The sequence below is a fragment of the Pan troglodytes genome, chromosome 1, assembly GCF_028858775.2.
Source record: "Pan troglodytes isolate AG18354 chromosome 1, NHGRI_mPanTro3-v2.0_pri, whole genome shotgun sequence".
In the NCBI taxonomy this organism is placed as follows: domain Eukaryota; kingdom Metazoa; phylum Chordata; class Mammalia; order Primates; family Hominidae; genus Pan; species Pan troglodytes.
In genome coordinates, this window is record NC_072398.2 from 204,115,176 (window position 1) to 204,133,556 (window position 18,381).

Below are 18,381 nucleotides of genomic sequence, written 5' to 3' on the forward strand. Positions count from 1 at the left end.
ACTGTTGCACCTGGGTGACAGAGCCAGACCCTGTCTCAAAAAAAAAAAAAAAAAAAAGTCCTGGCGCAGTGGCTCACTCCTGTAATCCCAGCACTTTGGGAGGCCGGGGCAGGCGGATCACCTGAGGTCAGGAGATTGAGACCAGCCTGGTTAATATGGTGAAACCCCGTCTCTACTAAAAATATAAGAAAACTAGCCAGTCTGGTGGCATGCACCTGTAATCGCAGCTACTTGGGAGGCTCAGGCAGGAGAATTGCTTGAACCCGGGAGGTGGAGGTTGCAGTGAGCCGAGATCGTGCCACTGAACTCCAGCCTGGGCGACAGAGCGAGCATCTGTCTTTAAAAAAAAAAAAAAAAAGCTAACATTTGTTGAGTCTGTCCTATGGGTTACTTTACAGCAACTATAAAAGGAAGGTACTGTTTTTCAGTTCCCCTGTTTATAAATGAGGACACAAAGGTAAGCAAGATTAAGAGCCTTGGCCAAGGCAGGCTGGGAGTCAAACCCAGGCTGTCTGAGTCCAAAATCGCAAATTTTCTTTCTTTTTTTTGGGTGGGGGGACGGAGTCTCGCTCTGTCGCCCAGGCTGGAGTGCAGTGGCGCGATCTCGGCTCACTGCAAGCTCCACCTCCTGGGCTCATGCCATTCTCCTACCTCAGCCTCCCGAGTAGCTGGTACTACAGGTGCCCGCCACCACGCCCGGCTAATTTTTTGTATTTTTAGTAGAGACGGGGTTTCATTGTGTTAGCCAGGATGGCCTCGATCTCCTGACCTCGTGATACGCCCGCCTCGGCCTCCCAAAGTGTTGGGATTACAGGCGTGAGCCACCGCGCCCGGCCAAAACCGCCATTTTCACTCTTGTGTTAGCCTTTAGTCCAAGCCCCTTATGATACAAGAGGGAAACTGAGGCCCAGGGAGGTATAACGGCTTTTCCAAGGTCGCACAGCCAGCCAGGGACACAATCTAAGCCGCTCGGCGACAGGTCCAGGGCTGCTTGGATTCCGGAGTGTGGTGGGGGCATCTTGGCGGCCTTTTTCCAGCCAACCCCCGAGGCCGGCCCGGCCCAGGCCCAGCCGGGTGAGCTGATGACTCAACGGGCAAGCACTGCATTTTGCGATCCTGGCTCGTCCCGCTGCTCTAGAGGGTTCCCAGCTCTCGGGCCGGACGGGTGGCAACTTGTCTGAGTGAAACCGGGAAAGCTCCGCCCCTCGGCGCTCAGCGGGCGGCGGGGGCGCCTCTCAGTCAGTCAGCGAGTGGTGGTGTCCGCCAGGCCTGGCGGGCGGCGGGAAACTCGCCGCTCACTTTCCCATTGGCCAGTCAGGCCCCCGGGGCGGTACCCTGGGGCAGCTCCCTCCTGTGATTGGGCGGTATTGGCCTCGGGCCCCGCCTCCAGTCCAGGGCTGTGAAGGCGGGACGGAGCAAGGCGGCTGCAGGTTCCGGCGTGTTGCTGGCTGCAGAGAGCTCAGGCAGCGGGCTCGGCAGGCACAGCTCCCAGCGGCCCTTCCCACCCAGCTCGTCCTTCCTCCCCTTCAGCCCGTTTCCTTTTGTCTCCATCTCCGAACTCTGTGGGACGTGACCCTCTCCTAAGATCTAGGCTTTTATGGCGGCGCTATACCCCTGCCTCAGATCGTACTCCCCTCCGCTGAGATCTGAGCCCTTGATGAAACTGTGACCCGCCTGCAAATCGGGTGCTCAGTGCCGCTCACTACTGCGGCGCTGTCCTTAGATCTCACGCCGGAGACTTCACTATTTCCTGCCCCGCTCCACCAGAGCTCGTCAGCCTCCCGCGCCGTGGCTCCCACTCACCTCCCCTCAGCCCGGCAGAGGAGCCACGGCGCCTCCTGTGGGTTCACCCGACCCTCCCGGTCCCGTCCAGTTTGACTGGGGCCGCCGTGATGGAGAGAGCCGGACCCCGGCCTCACCTGGACTCAAAGTCTTGCGTGCGGGCCACTGAGCCACCTAGGGAGTTCAGGGCCCTAACTCAGAGGTCCAAAGTCAGGGTCTCTAAGTCAGATTCCAGTCCCACTCCCAGCCCATCGCCAAGAACTGGAAGAGAGACAGGAGGAGTGTCACAGGGGAACTTTATTGAGAGGAAACATGGTCACACCCAGCAGACATGCTTTCCCTCAATCTCGGTCTTGCACTGGCGCGCGCGCGCACACACTGTCACACACACACACACACACACACACACACACCCATCTCCAGCCCCTGCCACTGTCCAGTTCTCAGCCACAAGGCGGGACACTCCTCAATTCCTACGATCAGAGGCAGCAGGGGCAGGAGGGAGGCAAGAGGAGGGGAGAAGTAGCCTGGTCCTGGGGTCGGGAGGAAGCGGGTGCGGAGAGCAGGGGTGGGGGCATGACCAGTGGTTAGGTGCGCTCAACAGCTGCAATAAGAGTGGGATCCCCAGCCCCAGGTGGCCTCAGCTCTGCCAGTCCCTCTCCACGGAGCCCTTTGGAGCAAGAACAGCGCCTAGGGGAGAAGGGTGGGGCCTCCCACCCCATACTAGTCCTCTCGGCAGGGTGGGGGACTGGAAGGGGCAGGGCGGGGCGGTGGCGGGCAACACTCAGCTCTGGGGCTCCTGGGGAGCCTCGCCCCCCTCTTCCCCGGCGTTGTCGGCCGTCCACAGTGTCAGGTTGTCTCGCAGCAGCTGCATGATGAGGGTGCTGTCTTTGTAGGAGTCCTCGCTGAGGGTGTGCAGATCAGCCATGGCCTCGTCGAAAGTGGTCTTGGCCAGAGAGATGGCCTCCTCGGGGCTGTTGGCGATCTCGTAGTGGAAGACGGAAAAGTTCAGGGCCAGGCCCAGGCGGATGGGGTTGGTGGGCGGCATCTCCTTCTTGCTGATGTCCATGGCCTCCTGGTAGGCTGACCGGGCTGAGTCAATGATGCGCTTCTTGTCGTCACCGGTGGCCACCTCGGCCAGGTAGCGGTAGTAGTCACCCTTCATCTTCAGGTAGAAGACCCGGCTCTCGGCGTCCCCGGCCTCCTTGATGAGGTGGCTGTCCAGCAGGCCCAGCACGGTGTCGCACACGCCCTGGAGCTCAGTCTCCACCTTCTCCCGGTACTCACGCACCTCGGGGCCCTTCTCCTCCGAGCCCTCCTCGTTGCTTTTCTGCTCAATACTGGACAGGACCCTCCAGGCAGCCCTCTGGCCGCCCACCACGTTCTTATAGGCTACTGAGAGCAGGTTTCGCTCTTCGCAGGAGAGCTCCTCGCCCTTCTCCACGGCGCCTTTCATGAAGGCTGCCATGTCCTCATAGCGTTCGGCCTGCTCTGCCAGCTTGGCCTTCTGGATCAGACTGGCTCTCTCCATGGCTCTGGGGACACACAGGCGGGCGGCGGGCTAACTGCTGCCTGGGACCAATGCCGGACTCTGTGTCTCTCCTGCTCTTGGCCTGCCTTTTGGCTGGGTGGCCAGGCCCAGAGAAGGGTGGGGAGGAGCAGGGGGCGGGACCAGGGCCCAAGACCTGCCTCCCTCTCCTCTCTTCCCCACACCCTTTCCGGCTCTGCAGTAAAGGTAAAAAGGCTGGGATGTGGGGGTGAATCATCAGAACAGTCAGCAGGAGAAATCTGGGCGTGGGCCCCACCTGCACTGGCACCTTTCCAGGCTCCAGGCTGCCCCCTCTTGTTCGGGGCTGGCATCACATGGCTGCCCACATCAGGAAACGGCTTCTCAAATCAGATCCACTTTCACAGTGCCCTTCCAGGGGCTAAGGACGGCTTTAGCCCCTGGCTGCTTCAGCCTCGACAGAGCCCATAAAGGTTCAGGAGGATGGGGTTCCTAATCCTGCCAGGTAACTTCCCCCCTTGGTTCAGGTGAGGATAACTCATGTTTAGGTAGGGCCATGGAGTTTCCCAAGCACTTTCATATTCACGATCGAATTTAATCCCCACCATGTCTCTGTGACACACACAGGACCATAGAGATGGGAACACTAAGTCTCAGAGAGGGGTGAGATTTGCTCAAAGTCACATAGCCACCAATTCCCTGAAACTCCTTTCTGCACCCTGCTTCCTTTAGCTTTTCTCCCATTGAGGCCTCTGACCTATGAGCTCCAGACTGTGTTTGGAAGTGAGATCCAGGCTCCTTCTCAGTCTACCTGAAGATGGTTCCATCCTCTAGGCCTCATTCCCCCTCAGGGTCCCCTCTGAGCTCCCAGAATGCGCAGGTAGCAGCTTTCAGAGTGCCGCTTAATGAAGTGTTTAACAAGCAGCCTCTGAAGCTCCAGCCCAGCCTTTGTAATTAGTCACCCAGTAGGTTTGTTGGACACATTTCCCATCACTACACAATTTTCCCTTTCAAGTTGGTGGCCTGTTGCCACTTGTTTGAGGATTTACCCTCTGGCCCTCCACGCCAGGTCACCTGCCCTCTCCAAGCCACATGCCATCAGGTACCAGCGGGGCTCACAGAGGGTGGGGTCCAGCTCCCCGGCTGTCCCACTTTCCTGCCTGACTCAGACTGCTCTCTGTCTGAGGCTGGGAAGCAGTCCAGTTTGATCCCCCAGGGGGGACGCTAGCAACCTGGGGAGAGAGAGGACTGAGAAAGGGAGGTGGCAGTGACACATACCATTCTGTTTTATGGGGCAGCAATTCCAGCTACGTGATGCCTCCCCCAGCCTGTCTCTCAGAAGTTTCCTTGTTCCTTCCTTTTTTTTTTTTTTAAATAGAGAGAAGATCTCACTACATTGCCCAGGCAGGTCTCAAACTCCTGGGCTCAAGCGATCCTCCTGCCTCAGCCTCCCAAAGTGCTGGGATTATGGGCATGAGCCACTGTGCCTGGCCTGTTCCTTCCTTTTGACCGTTGCCCCACCTCTGACCCCTGGCAGAGTCCTCAGAGATGGAGACCTCTGTTGCCAACGTTCTTTCCCTGCTTGCCAGAGCCCTGGCCTCAAGTTTCATCAAGAGTTTCACCTAAGGGTGTTGGCATTGAGCCTATAGGGATGGATTCCTGCTTATCTGCCCCACCCATAGCCAAAGCTTAGATGGGGCTCAGAGGTAGGGCTCCCTTCACTGGGATTCTGCCGGCCTAATAGTTGAGCCAGGATAATTTCACAGGCCTGTGTCTCCCCCAGGTACTCTGAGTGTCTGAACACTCATCTTCCCTCCTGGAGGGAGGCTTAGGCCAGAACTCTGGGGACCAAAGACGAGATCCTTCTCTTTGCCACAAGGAGGAGTAGGGACATGTCTGGGCTAATGCTACAGGGTTTCCAAGGAAGTAAAGGGGATTTTAAGTTTGACGTCCCAAAGATTTTGCTCAAATCGGAGAACTGACACAGAAAACAATAGGAACCACACTAAAATACCAACTTCTAGAGGGTATCTTGAGGTAGTGAGAGTGAGTGATTTTGCTTCCCTTTGATTTTCTTTCTTCTCTATTTTCTTTTTTTGAGATAGGGTCTCACTCTGATGTCCAGGCTGAAGTACAGTGGTATGATCACAGCTCACTGCAGTCTCAACCTCCTTGGCCTCAGGTGATCCTCCTGCCTCAGCTTCCTAAGAAGTAGGTGCTCACCACAATGCCCAGCTAATTTTTGTATTTGTTTGTAGAGACAGAGTCTCACCATGTTGCCCAGGCTGGTCTCGAACTTCTGGGTTCAAGCAATCCTCCTGCCTTGGCTTCCCAAAGTGCTGGGATTACAGGTGTGAGTCACTACACGTGGCCCTTTTGATTTTCTTATTCTCTCCAATTTATAAATAGTGAATATAGGTCGGGCGTGGTGGCTCACGCCTGTCATCTCAGCACTTTGGGAGGCTGAGGTGGGTGGATCACAAGGTCAGGAGATCGAGACCATTCTGGCTAACACAGGAAAACCCCGTCTCTACTAAAAATACAAAAAATTAGCCGGGCATGGTGGCACATGCCTGTAGTCCCAGCTACTCGGGAGGCTGAGGCAGGAGAATCGCTTGAACCCGGGAGGCGGAGGTTGCAGTGATCCGAGATGGCGCCACTGCACTCCAGCCTGGGTGACAGAGCAAGACTCCGTCTCAAAACAAAACAACAACAAAAAAGTGAATATGTATTGTTTGTCTATGAGATACAGAATAGACTAGTATCTTTGGAATCAGACTGCCTAAATGTAATTCTTATAGCTGTTTGCGGCCTTGGCCAAGTGATTTAAGCTCTGTGAGCCTCAGTTCCTGTAACTATAAAATGGGACTTGTGAGGATTACACGAGTTAATGGAAAGCACAGTAGAATGGATGGCAACTATTATTATTATTATTTTCTTTTTTTTGAGACGGAGTTTCGCTCTTGTCACCCAGGCTGGAGTGTAGTGGCACAATCTCGGCTCACTGCAACCTCCACCTCCTGGGTTCAAGTGATTCTCCTGCCTCAGCCTCCCGAGTAGCTGGGATTACAAGGGTGCACCACCACACCCAGCTAATTTTTTTTTTTTTTTAAGTAGAGATGTGGTTTCACCATGTTGGCCAGGCTGGTCTCGAACAGCTGACCTCAAGTGATCCACCTGCCTCAGCCTTCCAAAGTGCTGAAATTATAGGCATAAGCCACCATGCCCGGCCAGATGGCAACTATTATTATCATGTGAAAAAATCCCGTCAACTTTATTATGATCAACATATACTCACAAAGCACTAACATAGAGTTAGGTTCTGTGAAATGAGGAAGAACCCCAAGCCAGGACTTAGCCAAAGGCCAGACCTTCCCAGCTGGGTGTCTACAGGGGAGAGGAAGCAGTTTGCCCATAGCCTTCTCTCTCCAGAAGGATGAATGGCCAGATGTGCTCAGCACTGCCTCCTTCCTCTCCATCTAGGACAGGCGTGTCCAATCTTTTGGCTTCCCTGGGCCACATTGGAAGAATTGTCTTGGGCCACACATAAAATATACCAACACTACCGATAACTGATGAGCTAAAAAAAAAAAAAAAAAAAAGTTGCAAAAAAAGTCTCATAATGTTTTAAGAAAGTTTACTAATTTGTGTTGGGCTGCATTCAAAGCCATTCTGGGCCACATGCAGCCTGTGGGTCATGGGTTGGACAAGCTTGATCTAGGACATTCCTGTGACCTCAGCAGGTCCTGGAACCTCAGGGGCCTTCATTTGTACTAGTCATCCAGCCGGGGCTTCCCCAAGTCCTGGGGAAAGCTGGAGATCCCAGGACGCTGGGAACCTGGAAGGCAGGCCCAGGAACTTTGGAGCCTGAGTCCAGGGAGGGACCACTTGCTTCCCGCCACTTAAGCCAGAGGACCTGGTGGTGGTTCACGCCCTCCGCATAGCCATGAGCAAGGGCAAGGAAGCCCCTTCATTCCTACTCCTCCCCTGCTGGAGCTCAGGGGTGCATCTGGGAGCCAGGCTGCCTGATACCTCCTGCCCGCTCTGGCCTGTTGATCCTGACTCAGTTCCTGTCTCAGGTACCTCCCTTTGCCTCTGGGCCTCCATTTCCCAAGTTCAGGAGCTCAGACGGGCAGGAGGCAGCAGGCCCTGGCAGGGCATGGAGCTCCACAGTCAGCTGTCTGAGTCAGCAGGACAGGAGCTGGGGTTGCAGCTCAAAGGGGCTTTCCTCATTCTGCCTGCTACCTCCCCACCCTCCTGTACAGCATCCATTCTACCAGCAGGCTCAGGGGCTCTGGCCCCATAGTCAACCAATCCTTCTTAGCTGGTAATAATAGGCTTTGAAGGGTTGTGATGAAGAAAGCAGCAACCATTTGCTCTCTACCTCCACTGAGGACAGAGGACAGGGCTCTGATAGCAGTGGGAGGGACACCAGGTAGATTCTAGAAAGAACTTCCTAAGAAATGTTTCTGTCTTGGAATGATCAAATTAAACAGGTGGCCAGAGGAAGCTCTAGCACCTTTTCCCCCTGGCTAGTTGTGAACAAGAGTCCAGTTACCTAGCCAAGAGCTTACTTTACTGGTTACCTTTGGGAAGGGATATTAAATTATTTTTATTATTTTTACGGCTCCTTGTGGAGCAGGGCGACCCCATAGGCAGTGTGCCCAGAGTAGCTTACATTACTTTTAAGTGATTCGTAGTTCTGATTCTTTTTCTCTTGAAGGCACTGCCGTTTAGAGTATCCCACATCTAAACCAGTCCAGTCTAGAGACAGTGCAGAATTTATGGAGAGAGAATGGAATGAGGTCAGAGTGTGGGACTGCATCCCAGCTCTGTTATAAGGCCTTGGGCAGGTCCCTTCCTGCCTCTGGGCTTCAATTTCTCCATCAGTAAAACAAGGAGGCTGGCCCAGATCAACTCTAAGCCCTCTACTGGCTATGACATTCTCTAATTTTAGGGTTTCTCCCAGATCTCATCCTCCCACCGCTGTATTCATTCCTTGGGTAGTGCAGATGGCTCAGAGCTCGGGGCAGAGATCAGGTTCCGATCTGGGATTTGCTGCTTTGCCAGCTGGGTGACCTTGGGCAGCTCCTGTTTCTTCCTTGAGTCTCAGTTCCCTCATCTGTAAAAAGGCTGACATCATCCTCCTCACAGGTTAAGATGAGAAAATGGGCCCGGGACTCGGCAAGCCCTTGCTGAACGGTAGCGGTAGCTATTTTTTTAGCCCATAGTACAGTGTATGCACATGTGTGTATCTTGATGTAGCGCAGCAACTGGGGAGAGAGAAGTTTCCATGAGATCGTTACCCTGGGCTGGGCTCAGTTCATGGGTATGGCAGTCCCAAACTGGAGTTAAACCCTCTGTCTCAGCCTGCACTGGGACCTATCAGAATCCAGAGGTCAGCTAAGGCTGGGTGGTGTCTGGAATTGAGACCAAGAGTTCTGGAGGGGCAGAGTGAAAAGGATGTCAGCCACTTTTCCTGTGTCCCTCCTGGCTTCGTTGTGCTTGTAAATCTCCAGAGCAGCACTGGCCAGCTGGAAGAAAGCTGGGAGCGAGGGGGAGCCATATGTTCCACACGCCCACTGCAGGTCCCATCCCTGGGCCCCAAAGTAAAGGCGCCACCAGACAGCCAATGGTATGGCAAGAAGAGGGGAATCTTTATTTTGGTTAAAAAAAAAAAAAGGTACAGGATAGCAGACAAGCAGCCCCCAGCCCTGGGCTCAGCTGATTTTCCTTGGCTCAGCTCTTTCCTTTAGTCCCCTGAAGTGTATGGGGCTGTGCACGGCTAGCTTGGTCCCTCAGTGCCTAGAGCAAAGGAGGCACGCACCCTCCCTACATCCTACCTACTCTGGTGGAGGGTTGGGGGTGGGAGGTGGACAGGCCGTGGGAACAGTATCAAGCCAGTTGTGCTTAGAACAGTCACCAAACTTGTTCAGCAGCGTCATCCACCATCAACACCCCAGACAGCTCCTGAGGAAACCTGCTGGGCTTGACTATGGCTATGCCTGATCTGAGGGGGTGGAGGGGCAGGCTCTAAGGCCAGATTCCTAGTCTTGACACCTCACAAATCCGGGAAGGGGAAGTCAGTGGAGGAGAGAGGGAGCATATCAGCGTAGAGTCACATTATTGTGCTGATGGCTGCGTTATGGCTTTCTACACTCTGGCCGGCATGGAGCGGGAATGGGGCAAAGAGGCCAGCCCCTGCCCCCTATGGGGGTCCTAGAGAGCACACAGGCCGGGCAGGCTTGGGGGCAGACCCTGTAGGCACAGATGGTGGCAGATGGGCCACAGGTTAGGCAGGTGGAGGTGCCGGGTGCCTGGCTCCCCCCAGGCCATTCCTGGAGAGGCAGAGAGCAGCGGTCCTCAGGAGGTCCTTAAGCCCCCGCACACACTGGAGATCCCCGGCAGGACAGCAAAGAAGGAGAAGAGAGAGGGTTAGCAGGACTGGGAGGAGGGAGGCGGCCTGCAGGGGCCCCGGTGGTGGGGAGAGGTGCTGCCACAGCACCTGCCTCTCCCCGAGAGAAGGGCCAAGGCTCAGGCAGCAGGCAACGAAGCAGGAGAGAAAACAGGCGGGGGAGAGAAAGCTCAGCGGGGACAGAAAGCCAGGACATAAGAGTGTTAGTGACCGGTGGCCCCTGCATACCAGGACCCCACCAGCACAGACCCAAGCACCTCAGGGCAGGTTCGCCATCCTCTCCCCAGCCTCACCCTCCACCTCCTCTTCCAGCTGGAGAGCCGCTCTGCGCGAAGCTACTTCCTCAGTCCACAATGGGGCTGGGCTTTTAGCCTTGCCCTATATCCCGATCCTTCTGCTTAGGGGGGAGTCCCTGGAGACCCTACCACCACCAGCACACACACCGCACCACACACCAGACAGATGGACGGGCTCCATGGGGTTGGCGAGGCATGCGATGAGGATGAGATGGTGTGTGAGGGGAGCGGGCAGTGCTGGCCGACAGGGGAGAAACGGTCTTACCAGCTAACCCTCTGCAAAGAGGCCTGTTAGCTCCCCTCAGGCCGTGCAGGAGATGGCAAAATCCTGACAGGTGTCCTCCTGAGGGAGATACCAGAGAGGTGGGCCAGTGTTATGAGTTGTCTGGCTGGGCCCTGGTGCCCAGGTTGGAGGTGGTAGCCAGGGAAGCTCCGGCTCTCAAACTGGAACCTACTGTCTCAAACATTTTCTTAGCTGGGCACTCATTGGGGATCGGAGTGGAAAGGCAGTAGGGAAGAAGAATTTGGGGGTCTCCAAGCCCCTGAGGCAGGGGAAGGTGGAGGGGACAAAGAGGGGACAGGATGGCCTCTTTTCACGTGCCCATGGGGGCTCAGCCGCAGCCCTCTCTGCTCTTCCTCCAGCGGACACAGCTCCAGCCAGGTGAGGGAAAATGTAGCCAGATCACTGGGCTGCCTGCCTTCTCACAGTCTCCCCAGGAAAGAACCAAATTTGTCTGAAAGAACAGAGGGCTCCCAGCTGGGGCCTCAGCAAAGGAAAAGCAAACAAAAACCAAACCAAAGCAAAGCAACTCTTATAAACTAAAGTTTTATTACAAGCAGGAACAAAGAATACTGGCTTAAATAAAAGGTAGGTGGGAGCCCCCTCCTCTAGCCAGCTTCTTCCTCACCTCCCAGGGCCACTGCAGTGATGGCCCAGGGCCCTGAGGCTGGGGTGAAGCTGTTTCTCCCAGAGGGGACCCTCTGTGGCTGCCATTCCCAGCTGTCTGTGACCACTAGCCTCTGGAGTGAGAAGGGCAAGATCTGGGTACTTCCTATGTCACTTTCCAAGGGCTTCAGCCCACTTGAAGGGCCAAGGAGGGGGATGGTGGAACAATATCTATTTTGGTAAGAAACTACAGCTCCCAGCAGAGGAGAAACATCCTCTGAGTTTCCGGCCCAGACTCAGGCCAACCTTCACTTGCCTCTTGGCCCACCCTGCACCTTCTTCCTTTTCTCTGGATAGAGGTCCCCGTTTGGCAGAAACACCTTGTCTTCCAGCTCCTGGCACTGGGTCCCATATTCAGAGCTCAGAGGAGGGGGTGTGGCTTGTAGGATGGCAGCCGCTCCCCAGAGCCATCACCCCACCCACCACGCCCAGGCTCAGCCTGTCTGGGCAGGTCCCAGCTGGAAGCCTCACCTGGGGGCTGGTGGGTAGGGCTGGGGGTAGAGTGGCAGAGTCCCCAGACACTGGCTGTCTGAAGTCCATAGAAGAAGGAAAGATAGGAGGCTGGGCTGAGCCCCAGTGGGAGCCCAGGGTTTTCTCGTGACCAGTGCACGTGCCCCGGGTCCCCTTGGCTCAGAGTGCTTCTGACACTCAAAGGGGATGGGGCAGGGGGCAGCCCAGGGGATATGGGAGCCAGCCACATTCATACAGGGCACACATGAACACACACACACATGCACACACACTCTCACTCATTCCAGCCAGAAGGTCTCTTGGAATAAACTTATTAAAACCAACCAGCCTTCTGATAACCCTTCACCTGGCACTACACAGACAGTAATGTGGCTGACATTTTCTCCTTCCATTTAAAAAAGACTATGTAGAAAAGAGGTCTATAAAATTGTGCAAAATACCCAGCATTAATAAACCCGTTTCAAGTATTGCCAGCATGAGCATAACCCACCCATGCCCGGACCTGGCTTGGGAGAGAGGTGGAGGGGCAGGCTGGGATCCCTTAAAGAGCTCTCCATGGGCAGGGGAAGGACCAGGCTCCCACTTCCACTGTGCTGCCCAGGAACTGCACAGGAGCTGAGGCTGTGGGTGCCTGGCTGGCTGATTTACCTTTGTCTGATACAGGCTGCCCCCACCCACCACCAACCCTGCCTTCTCTACTGGAGCCCCAACTCAATCCTATTGGCCAACTCCATAAAAAAGGGGGGAAAACCCCACCAAAAATCCCACAGAAGAAAGGGAAATTATCACCAAGGGAACGAAGGAGCCCACAGACCAAAGCAGCCCATGGAGGCTTCCTCTCCACAGCCCGCTATCCAGAGCTGGCCACTCCTCAGTCCTGCTTCACCCTGAGGACCCTGGCTCAGCAAGGCCCAAGCAGTTCCCCCACCTGGGAGGCCTCACGCTCAGTTCACAGCCTCACTCACACAGGGCTCGCCCGGCACAGGCAAGGACTTGGTGTGGTCCCCTGGGTAGCCTCCAGAGGCTCTGGTCTCTCCTGGCACTGATCAGCTGGGGTACCTAGGGCCCAAGGCTGTGGGAACCTGGGTTTGGGGAGCAGAGGGCACAGCCACGGAACAGTTCAGGGAAAGCCACGCAGGATGGGAAATAAATATGAAAAGACTTGAGTCTTTGGCAGTTCTGCTTCCCTTGGATGGAATAGGGAGGGTCCCGGCAGGTGAGTGCGGAGGGTCAGACAGGCCAGCAGGTGGCAAGTACTGAGCCGTGGTCAGGGGTGGCCTCCTACCATGCTGGCATCAGGCTTGGCTCTGCAGGCTGGCTCATCGCTTCTGATGGGTGAGGGCAACACGGTGTCGGACTGCACAAATCCCCTCCGGTCAATTAGGCTTCCAAAACACAAGGGGGACACATGAGGGCTCTGCCCAACACTGAGGCTCCAGGCCAGGGGTTGGACGGCAGAGTCTATCTCAGCCAAGGAAAGGCCCAGGCTGAGAAAGGCTGAGGAAAGGAGAGCTGCTGCCCATCTGGGGGCCCAAGACCCTTACCTCTGGCAGGCCTCTCTCTGCCCTCTGGCCACCTGGCTTTTGGCCACAGAATTTATTCACTATTAATTCCAACTGGCCCACCTGTCTGGCTGCCAAGAAGCCAGGCTGCAGGTGAGGGAGGAAAGCAAGGATGAATAGGTATTTGATGACTATGAAATTCCTATGTTCCCTTCCCCTCTAGGCAGGCTGGGTGACAGGGATACTGGGTGGGGTAGGTGACAGGACTGTGTGGGAATGACTTGTCTTAGCAGTACCCACAGCAATGTAATCCCCGTTCTGGAACTCTGGTGCCCCCTGGTGTCAGGATGAACAGGGAGTGACCCAGCAGGGCTGAGTCCCCAGGGTTCCTACTGCCAGGAGAGGATGGAGTTGCCACCCAGTCCAGGCAGTGGGCAACGGGAAGGGCAGTGTCATTCAAACATGGCTGAAACAGTCATGGTGGCTACCCCCGGGGAGTAGAATTACATGTCATAGCCAATGCTCCTCTGTTTTACGTTTTGTACTTAATTTTTTTTTTTCTACAATGAGCACGTGATTAAATAACAATTCTCCATGGAATTCCGTCACATGACAAATGCCCTCCAGGGGGTAGTGGACGGAGGGCATCTAGGGTGTAGGGGGAGGTCGGCTGATATCCAGGAACACTTTGATCACTGGCCAGGCATGGCCCTGTTACCCCTCTTCCGCACCCCGCTCACTTACCTGGGAGGTAGGGGGCCACAGAGCACAGCGCAGCAGTTGGTGATAATACTTTTATGGCTGTAGGGGTTGACAGAGGCCTCACCGCCCCTCTTGCTGGACCACGAGCCTTTGATCTGCAAGCAGGAAGGAGGCCTAGGTCAAGTACCTCCTTTTGCTTCACTTTTCTAGGAGGCAGGTCTAGAGGCTGGGGACAACTGGACAATTCCGAAACCAATTCTGGTTACAGAAGGTGACATGTCTTTCATGTGGGCCATTCAATGAGGATGTGGGGGACCCCTGGCAGAGATCAGGAGGCCCCAAAGAGGAGATGACAGAGCAGAGCCCAAGAGAAGCATCCAGAGGAAACGTTTCGGATGACTCCTCCCTTCTCCGGCCAGCCACTTCTGAAGGAGGGTAGCGCAGGGGCACAGGGTGAGGGCTGACCTGCCTGTGAGCCCCGGCCCTGCTACTCACTGGCTACGTTACCTGGACAGATCACCACTTCGCTGAGCCTGAGTCCTCATTTGGAAAACAGGGAAAATAATACTAATTCTCAGATGGCATTGCTAGGGCATTAGATTAATTCTTGCCAGATTCTCTAGCTCTGTGAAGTCAGCTATGGAAGGCACTGGAGAGTTTAGCAATAAAGAATACCTTGACTTTAACCTAGAGTTTTCTACACTTATTTGGCCACACACTCCTTTCTCTTTAACCTCTGGTAATGTGCTGCAGAACTGGCACCCAAGAAGCTACTGCGGGAGATACTGGCTGATGGCATTTCTGTTCTCACTGATCACCAAGCACACAACGCCCTGTCATGTGTGTTAAGTTTTGTTTCCCTGAATGAGAGGATGAGGTCTGGGAATGTATTTTCTGTTGGAGGATGGGTTGCTGGTAAGTATCAGATGGTGGGCCCTGAAACAGATGCTCTCATTTACTTTTTAGTGTTTGGAGGATGGGGAGGAGAAGTCAGGTCTGGCCTAGGACTGGGCACATCAAACATGCTTGTTGATGGCAGTCTGCAGGGTGGCAGGTAGGGAAGGTCAATGGAGCCCACTGGCCTGTGCCCTGTCTCCCCCAGGCGTGCATACTGAGAGGGGCAGCCAGGACAGGCCAGTGCCACCTTGAGAACAGTCACGCTTTGCTGCTGACAGGGGCAGTGTGGAAGAGGGAGCGCATACCTGTGACTGGGCACCAACCTTGGCTCTGTCCCCTCCCAGCTGTGTGACCTCTCAGACATGGGACATGTCTCTCAGTCATCGAATGGGGAAAAAACATCCCTGTCCTTTCTGCCTCAGGCTTGGCAAAAGGACCCAAAGAAATGACGGGAACTGAAAGAATTCTGTAAGCGGTCATGTGCCAGCCAAACATCATGCGTGCTGTGCTGTGAGTACTGCCTCCTGCAGGGCTGTGGAGAAAAGCAACCTGGGACCTTGGGAGCCTGCATTGAGAGAATGAAGCATGTGGAGGTCTCAGAAGCCTGCATCGGACCCACCAGGGCCAAGCTGAGATGACTGGGAGGCATCTGGCTGCTTAAAAGGCATTATCCCAGCAGTCCGTGAGTCAGGACTGTGCTTGGCTGCCCCAGGCTCCCTCAGCCCTGCCTCCTCCTGAGGGCGCTGCCCTAGAATGAGGGGTGGCTCCAGGTTTACTCACGTCTTCATTAGTAGTCAGGTTGGAGGCGACGAGGTACGTGTGAAACCCTGAGAGGCCCAGAATGGACCAGATGGAGAAGAAGCAGATCACCAACTCCAGCACGGTGAGGGCAGTTAAGGACTTCAACGGGTGGAGGGTGGGGAGCCTCCCAGCCACACCTGGCCCGTCTCACCTATCCTTCCATGGAGCTGTTTCCCCAGAGAGCTGAGAAGTTTTGGAACCTTCCCGTGGCCCAGTCCCCACTTCTTAGCAGGATCACCTCCTGGGCCCCTCGGAAGGGTCAGGACCCCACTCAAGAGCCAGACAAGGTCAGGGTGATGGACGGCAGAGAAAACTGAGGGTTCCAATCACAAAGAGCCTTGGGCACGACACGGTCCAGGGAGCTTGGCATCTTAAGGGACATACTCTTTTCCAGGCCCCTGAAGACGGGGAACCCCCGGCCCCACAATGCCCCATTTAGGATCAGCTCTTGCCCGGGTGTGAACAGAAGAGCTGGCATGTTGGATTCTAGAGGTCACATGTGAGCTGTACGCTGTTCCCTTCTGATTAGAGGATGAGGCAGGGCACCCACCCAGTGAAGGGACCTCAGTTCCCACTGGAGTGTCCTCTAGCTGACAAAGGATATCTTGCTGGTGTCTCCTTCAGAGTGGAGAGGAAGTTGCTTCCCTGAGCGCCTGGGGAGAAAGAAACAGGAGAGGACAAGCTCAGAGGGACAGTGACTGCTGAAGCTTGCTGACCCTTGAGCTTGCTGGCTGACCCTTCCACTCCCCACTGCCCTCACCCACAACTCACGCAACGTCAGGTGGGTGACCACACAGGCGAAGATGAAGGCCGTCAGGAATGAGAGGGAGAGAATAAATGCGTAGAAGAAGCGATAGTTCCGTCTCCCCACACAGTTGCCCACCCAGGGGCAGTGATGGTCAAATCGTTCTGGACAAGGGCAAGGGGCGATGGGTTAGTGTGGGCTGGCCTGCAGCCAGCACAGGCATTTGGCGGCCTCACCCATGGCTGGGGCTTTCCTACCCCGTTCACTCTCGCAGCACCAGCTGGCTCCCACGCCTTGGACACACCTGCCTCTGGTCCTTTGTGTACCAGTTCCCACTGCCTGATACACTCTCTCGTCTCTTTACCTGGTTAACTGGAACTTCTCCTTCGCGTCTCAGCTGCAAAGCCACCTCCTTAAGAAAGTCTCTTCCAATCCCAGACTAGGGGAGGGGGCCCCTGTTATCTGCCCCATCACTTCTCTTTTGTCACACTCTGCCCATGTGTGTTTTTATGCTTATTTATAATTACTGGATTGGCCAATCAGCCCTACTTGACTGTAAGCTCCATGGGCGAGGGGGGCTGTGCTGGTCTCACACCATGCTGACTCCCCAGGATCCAGAGCAGTGCCGGCACAAAGACTCACAAAAATACTTGTCACCTGGTCTACCATCCCAACCACATGCTAACAGTCAACAACCCGTCTCCTGCTCTAGGACTAGCGGCCCAGGGAGGGGCTGAGCTGCAATGGGGTTCACAGCCAGCCAGCATCACAGGCCAGGTCAAAGGGCTGAGCTCACCTGCACACTGTCCCCGGGGGTGGAGGCACACCCAGACTGGTAAAGAAAGTCCTTGTGGGAATGTGGGTCACAAGCCCATTGCAGGCCTCATGCCAAGGCCAGTGCCCTTTGCACGGGTGGGCGGGGCAGCTCCTTGGGGATGAATGGTGCCCACTGAGTCACCCCCTTCACTGCATGCCATCACAGGGTGTTCCCTGCTGTTCTCTTGCTTAGGGAGTACTGAGCTGGCATGATGAGCTCACTGCCCTGGGAACTATGCACAGTCACTGTGGCTCAGCTCACCTGGGCCCTCTCATGCATTATATCCCTTACAACACCCTCTCAGGGTGCCCATCAGAACTACACAGTCTCTGGAGAGCAGGGAGAGGGGACAAAACAACCACTGCAGGCAGCTGTAGGGTCAGGAGCCATTTCCAGTGGTGACATCCTCTGCACCTCATCAGCTTAAACGCCTCTGTTGCTAGATGCTTTTCCCTCTCAACTCTGGGAATCAGATCAAAGTTTTTCAGTACAGCTGGCCCTGGGCCACTGGACAGTAACTCATTCTTTCTGGCCCAAACACATCTGGAATGTTATTGTTCCAGTCTGTTTCCTGGGAGCTTGGACCTCTTGAGGACCGGGCTGAAGCTTGGGAGAAGGGTTCAAAGCCTGTCTGTCTGCCCCACACCTCAGAGCTGGGGGAAGGAATCCACCAATCCTGAGCTGAAGCCAAAACACTCCTGGTTATGCTGAGGGCCCCTCCCCTGGGCCCTCCTGAGTCAGGGCAAATCTGGGTGAACCAGACCCCCTGCCTAGCCCTGGGTATTTCAGACCCTGCCCATGCCATCCCCATGCTTGATGCCCCCCATCCCCACGACTCAGTCTCTCTCAGGAATCCCTGCATCCCTCCCTGCTGCCTCCTACTCACCCACACAGTTGTCGCAGACACTGCAGTGTGAGGTTCGGGGTGGCCGGAACATCTTGCAGGTGAAGCAGTACTTCAGCTTCACCATCTGCCCGTTGATCAGCACCTCCCGGGTCCGAGGGGGTGGCCGGTATGTAGAACTGCCTGTGTTGTCTGAGGGAAGGAGGAGAGAAAGATGGGGAATGCCCAAGGCAGCCCAGGGCCCGGATCCCCAGCAGGGGAAAGCTACTGCTGCCTGGCCAGTCCAGGAGAAGCCTCAGGGTAACAGGTTCCCAGGAACAAACATTGGAGTAAAATGTCTGGCCTAAGGCAGGGACAAATATTAGGAACTGCCACCATGTACTGAGACTGCCTCTGTACCAGGCACTGTGCTAAAACTTTACATACTTGTTCATACACCTGCCGGCCTTACCCACTCTAAGAAGGGCTGTCAGAGAAGGAGACTCCCAGAAAGCTTAGTGAGGGTTTTTTTTTTTTTTTCCTGAGGCAGAGTCTCAATCTGTTGCCCAGGCTGGAGTACAGTGGCGTGAATCTCAGCTCACTGCAACCTCCACCTCACAGGTTCAAGCGATTCTCATGCCTCAGCCTCCCGAGTAGCTGGGATTACAGGAGTGTGC

General features: G+C 55.3%; 2 protein-coding genes across 4 annotated transcripts in view; both read right to left on the reverse strand.

The window, feature by feature from the left end:
- Positions 1–2,061: 2,061 nt before the first annotated feature.
- Positions 2,062–3,403, reverse strand: SFN (stratifin). The gene has a single exon (XM_001145451.6). It carries the CDS (start codon positions 3,311–3,313, stop codon positions 2,567–2,569), a length of 747 nt encoding a protein of 248 aa, XP_001145451.1. The 5' UTR covers positions 3,314–3,403; the 3' UTR covers positions 2,062–2,566.
- A 6,041-nt stretch (positions 3,404–9,444) lies between these two features.
- Positions 9,445–18,381, reverse strand: part of ZDHHC18 (zinc finger DHHC-type palmitoyltransferase 18) — a 30,480-nt gene continuing 21,543 nt past the window's right edge. The window contains exons 3-10 of one of the 3 annotated variants that reach the window (XM_016956995.4): positions 17,768–17,917; positions 16,091–16,228; positions 15,924–15,972; positions 15,299–15,401; positions 13,664–13,776; positions 12,703–12,802; positions 10,266–10,343; positions 9,575–9,680 (exon numbers count right to left, since the gene is read on the reverse strand). In XM_016956995.4, the coding sequence (XP_016812484.1) occupies positions 10,302–10,343; positions 12,703–12,802; positions 13,664–13,776; positions 15,299–15,401; positions 15,924–15,972; positions 16,091–16,228; positions 17,768–17,917 (695 nt within the window). In that variant the 3' untranslated portion in view covers positions 9,575–9,680; positions 10,266–10,301. Of the gene's footprint in view, positions 9,681–10,265; positions 10,344–10,810; positions 12,803–13,663; positions 13,777–15,298; positions 15,402–15,923; positions 15,973–16,090; positions 16,229–17,767; positions 17,918–18,381 lie in introns of those variants that run through there. The other 2 variants (XM_016956987.3, XM_016957003.4) reach the window with 2 other exon arrangements.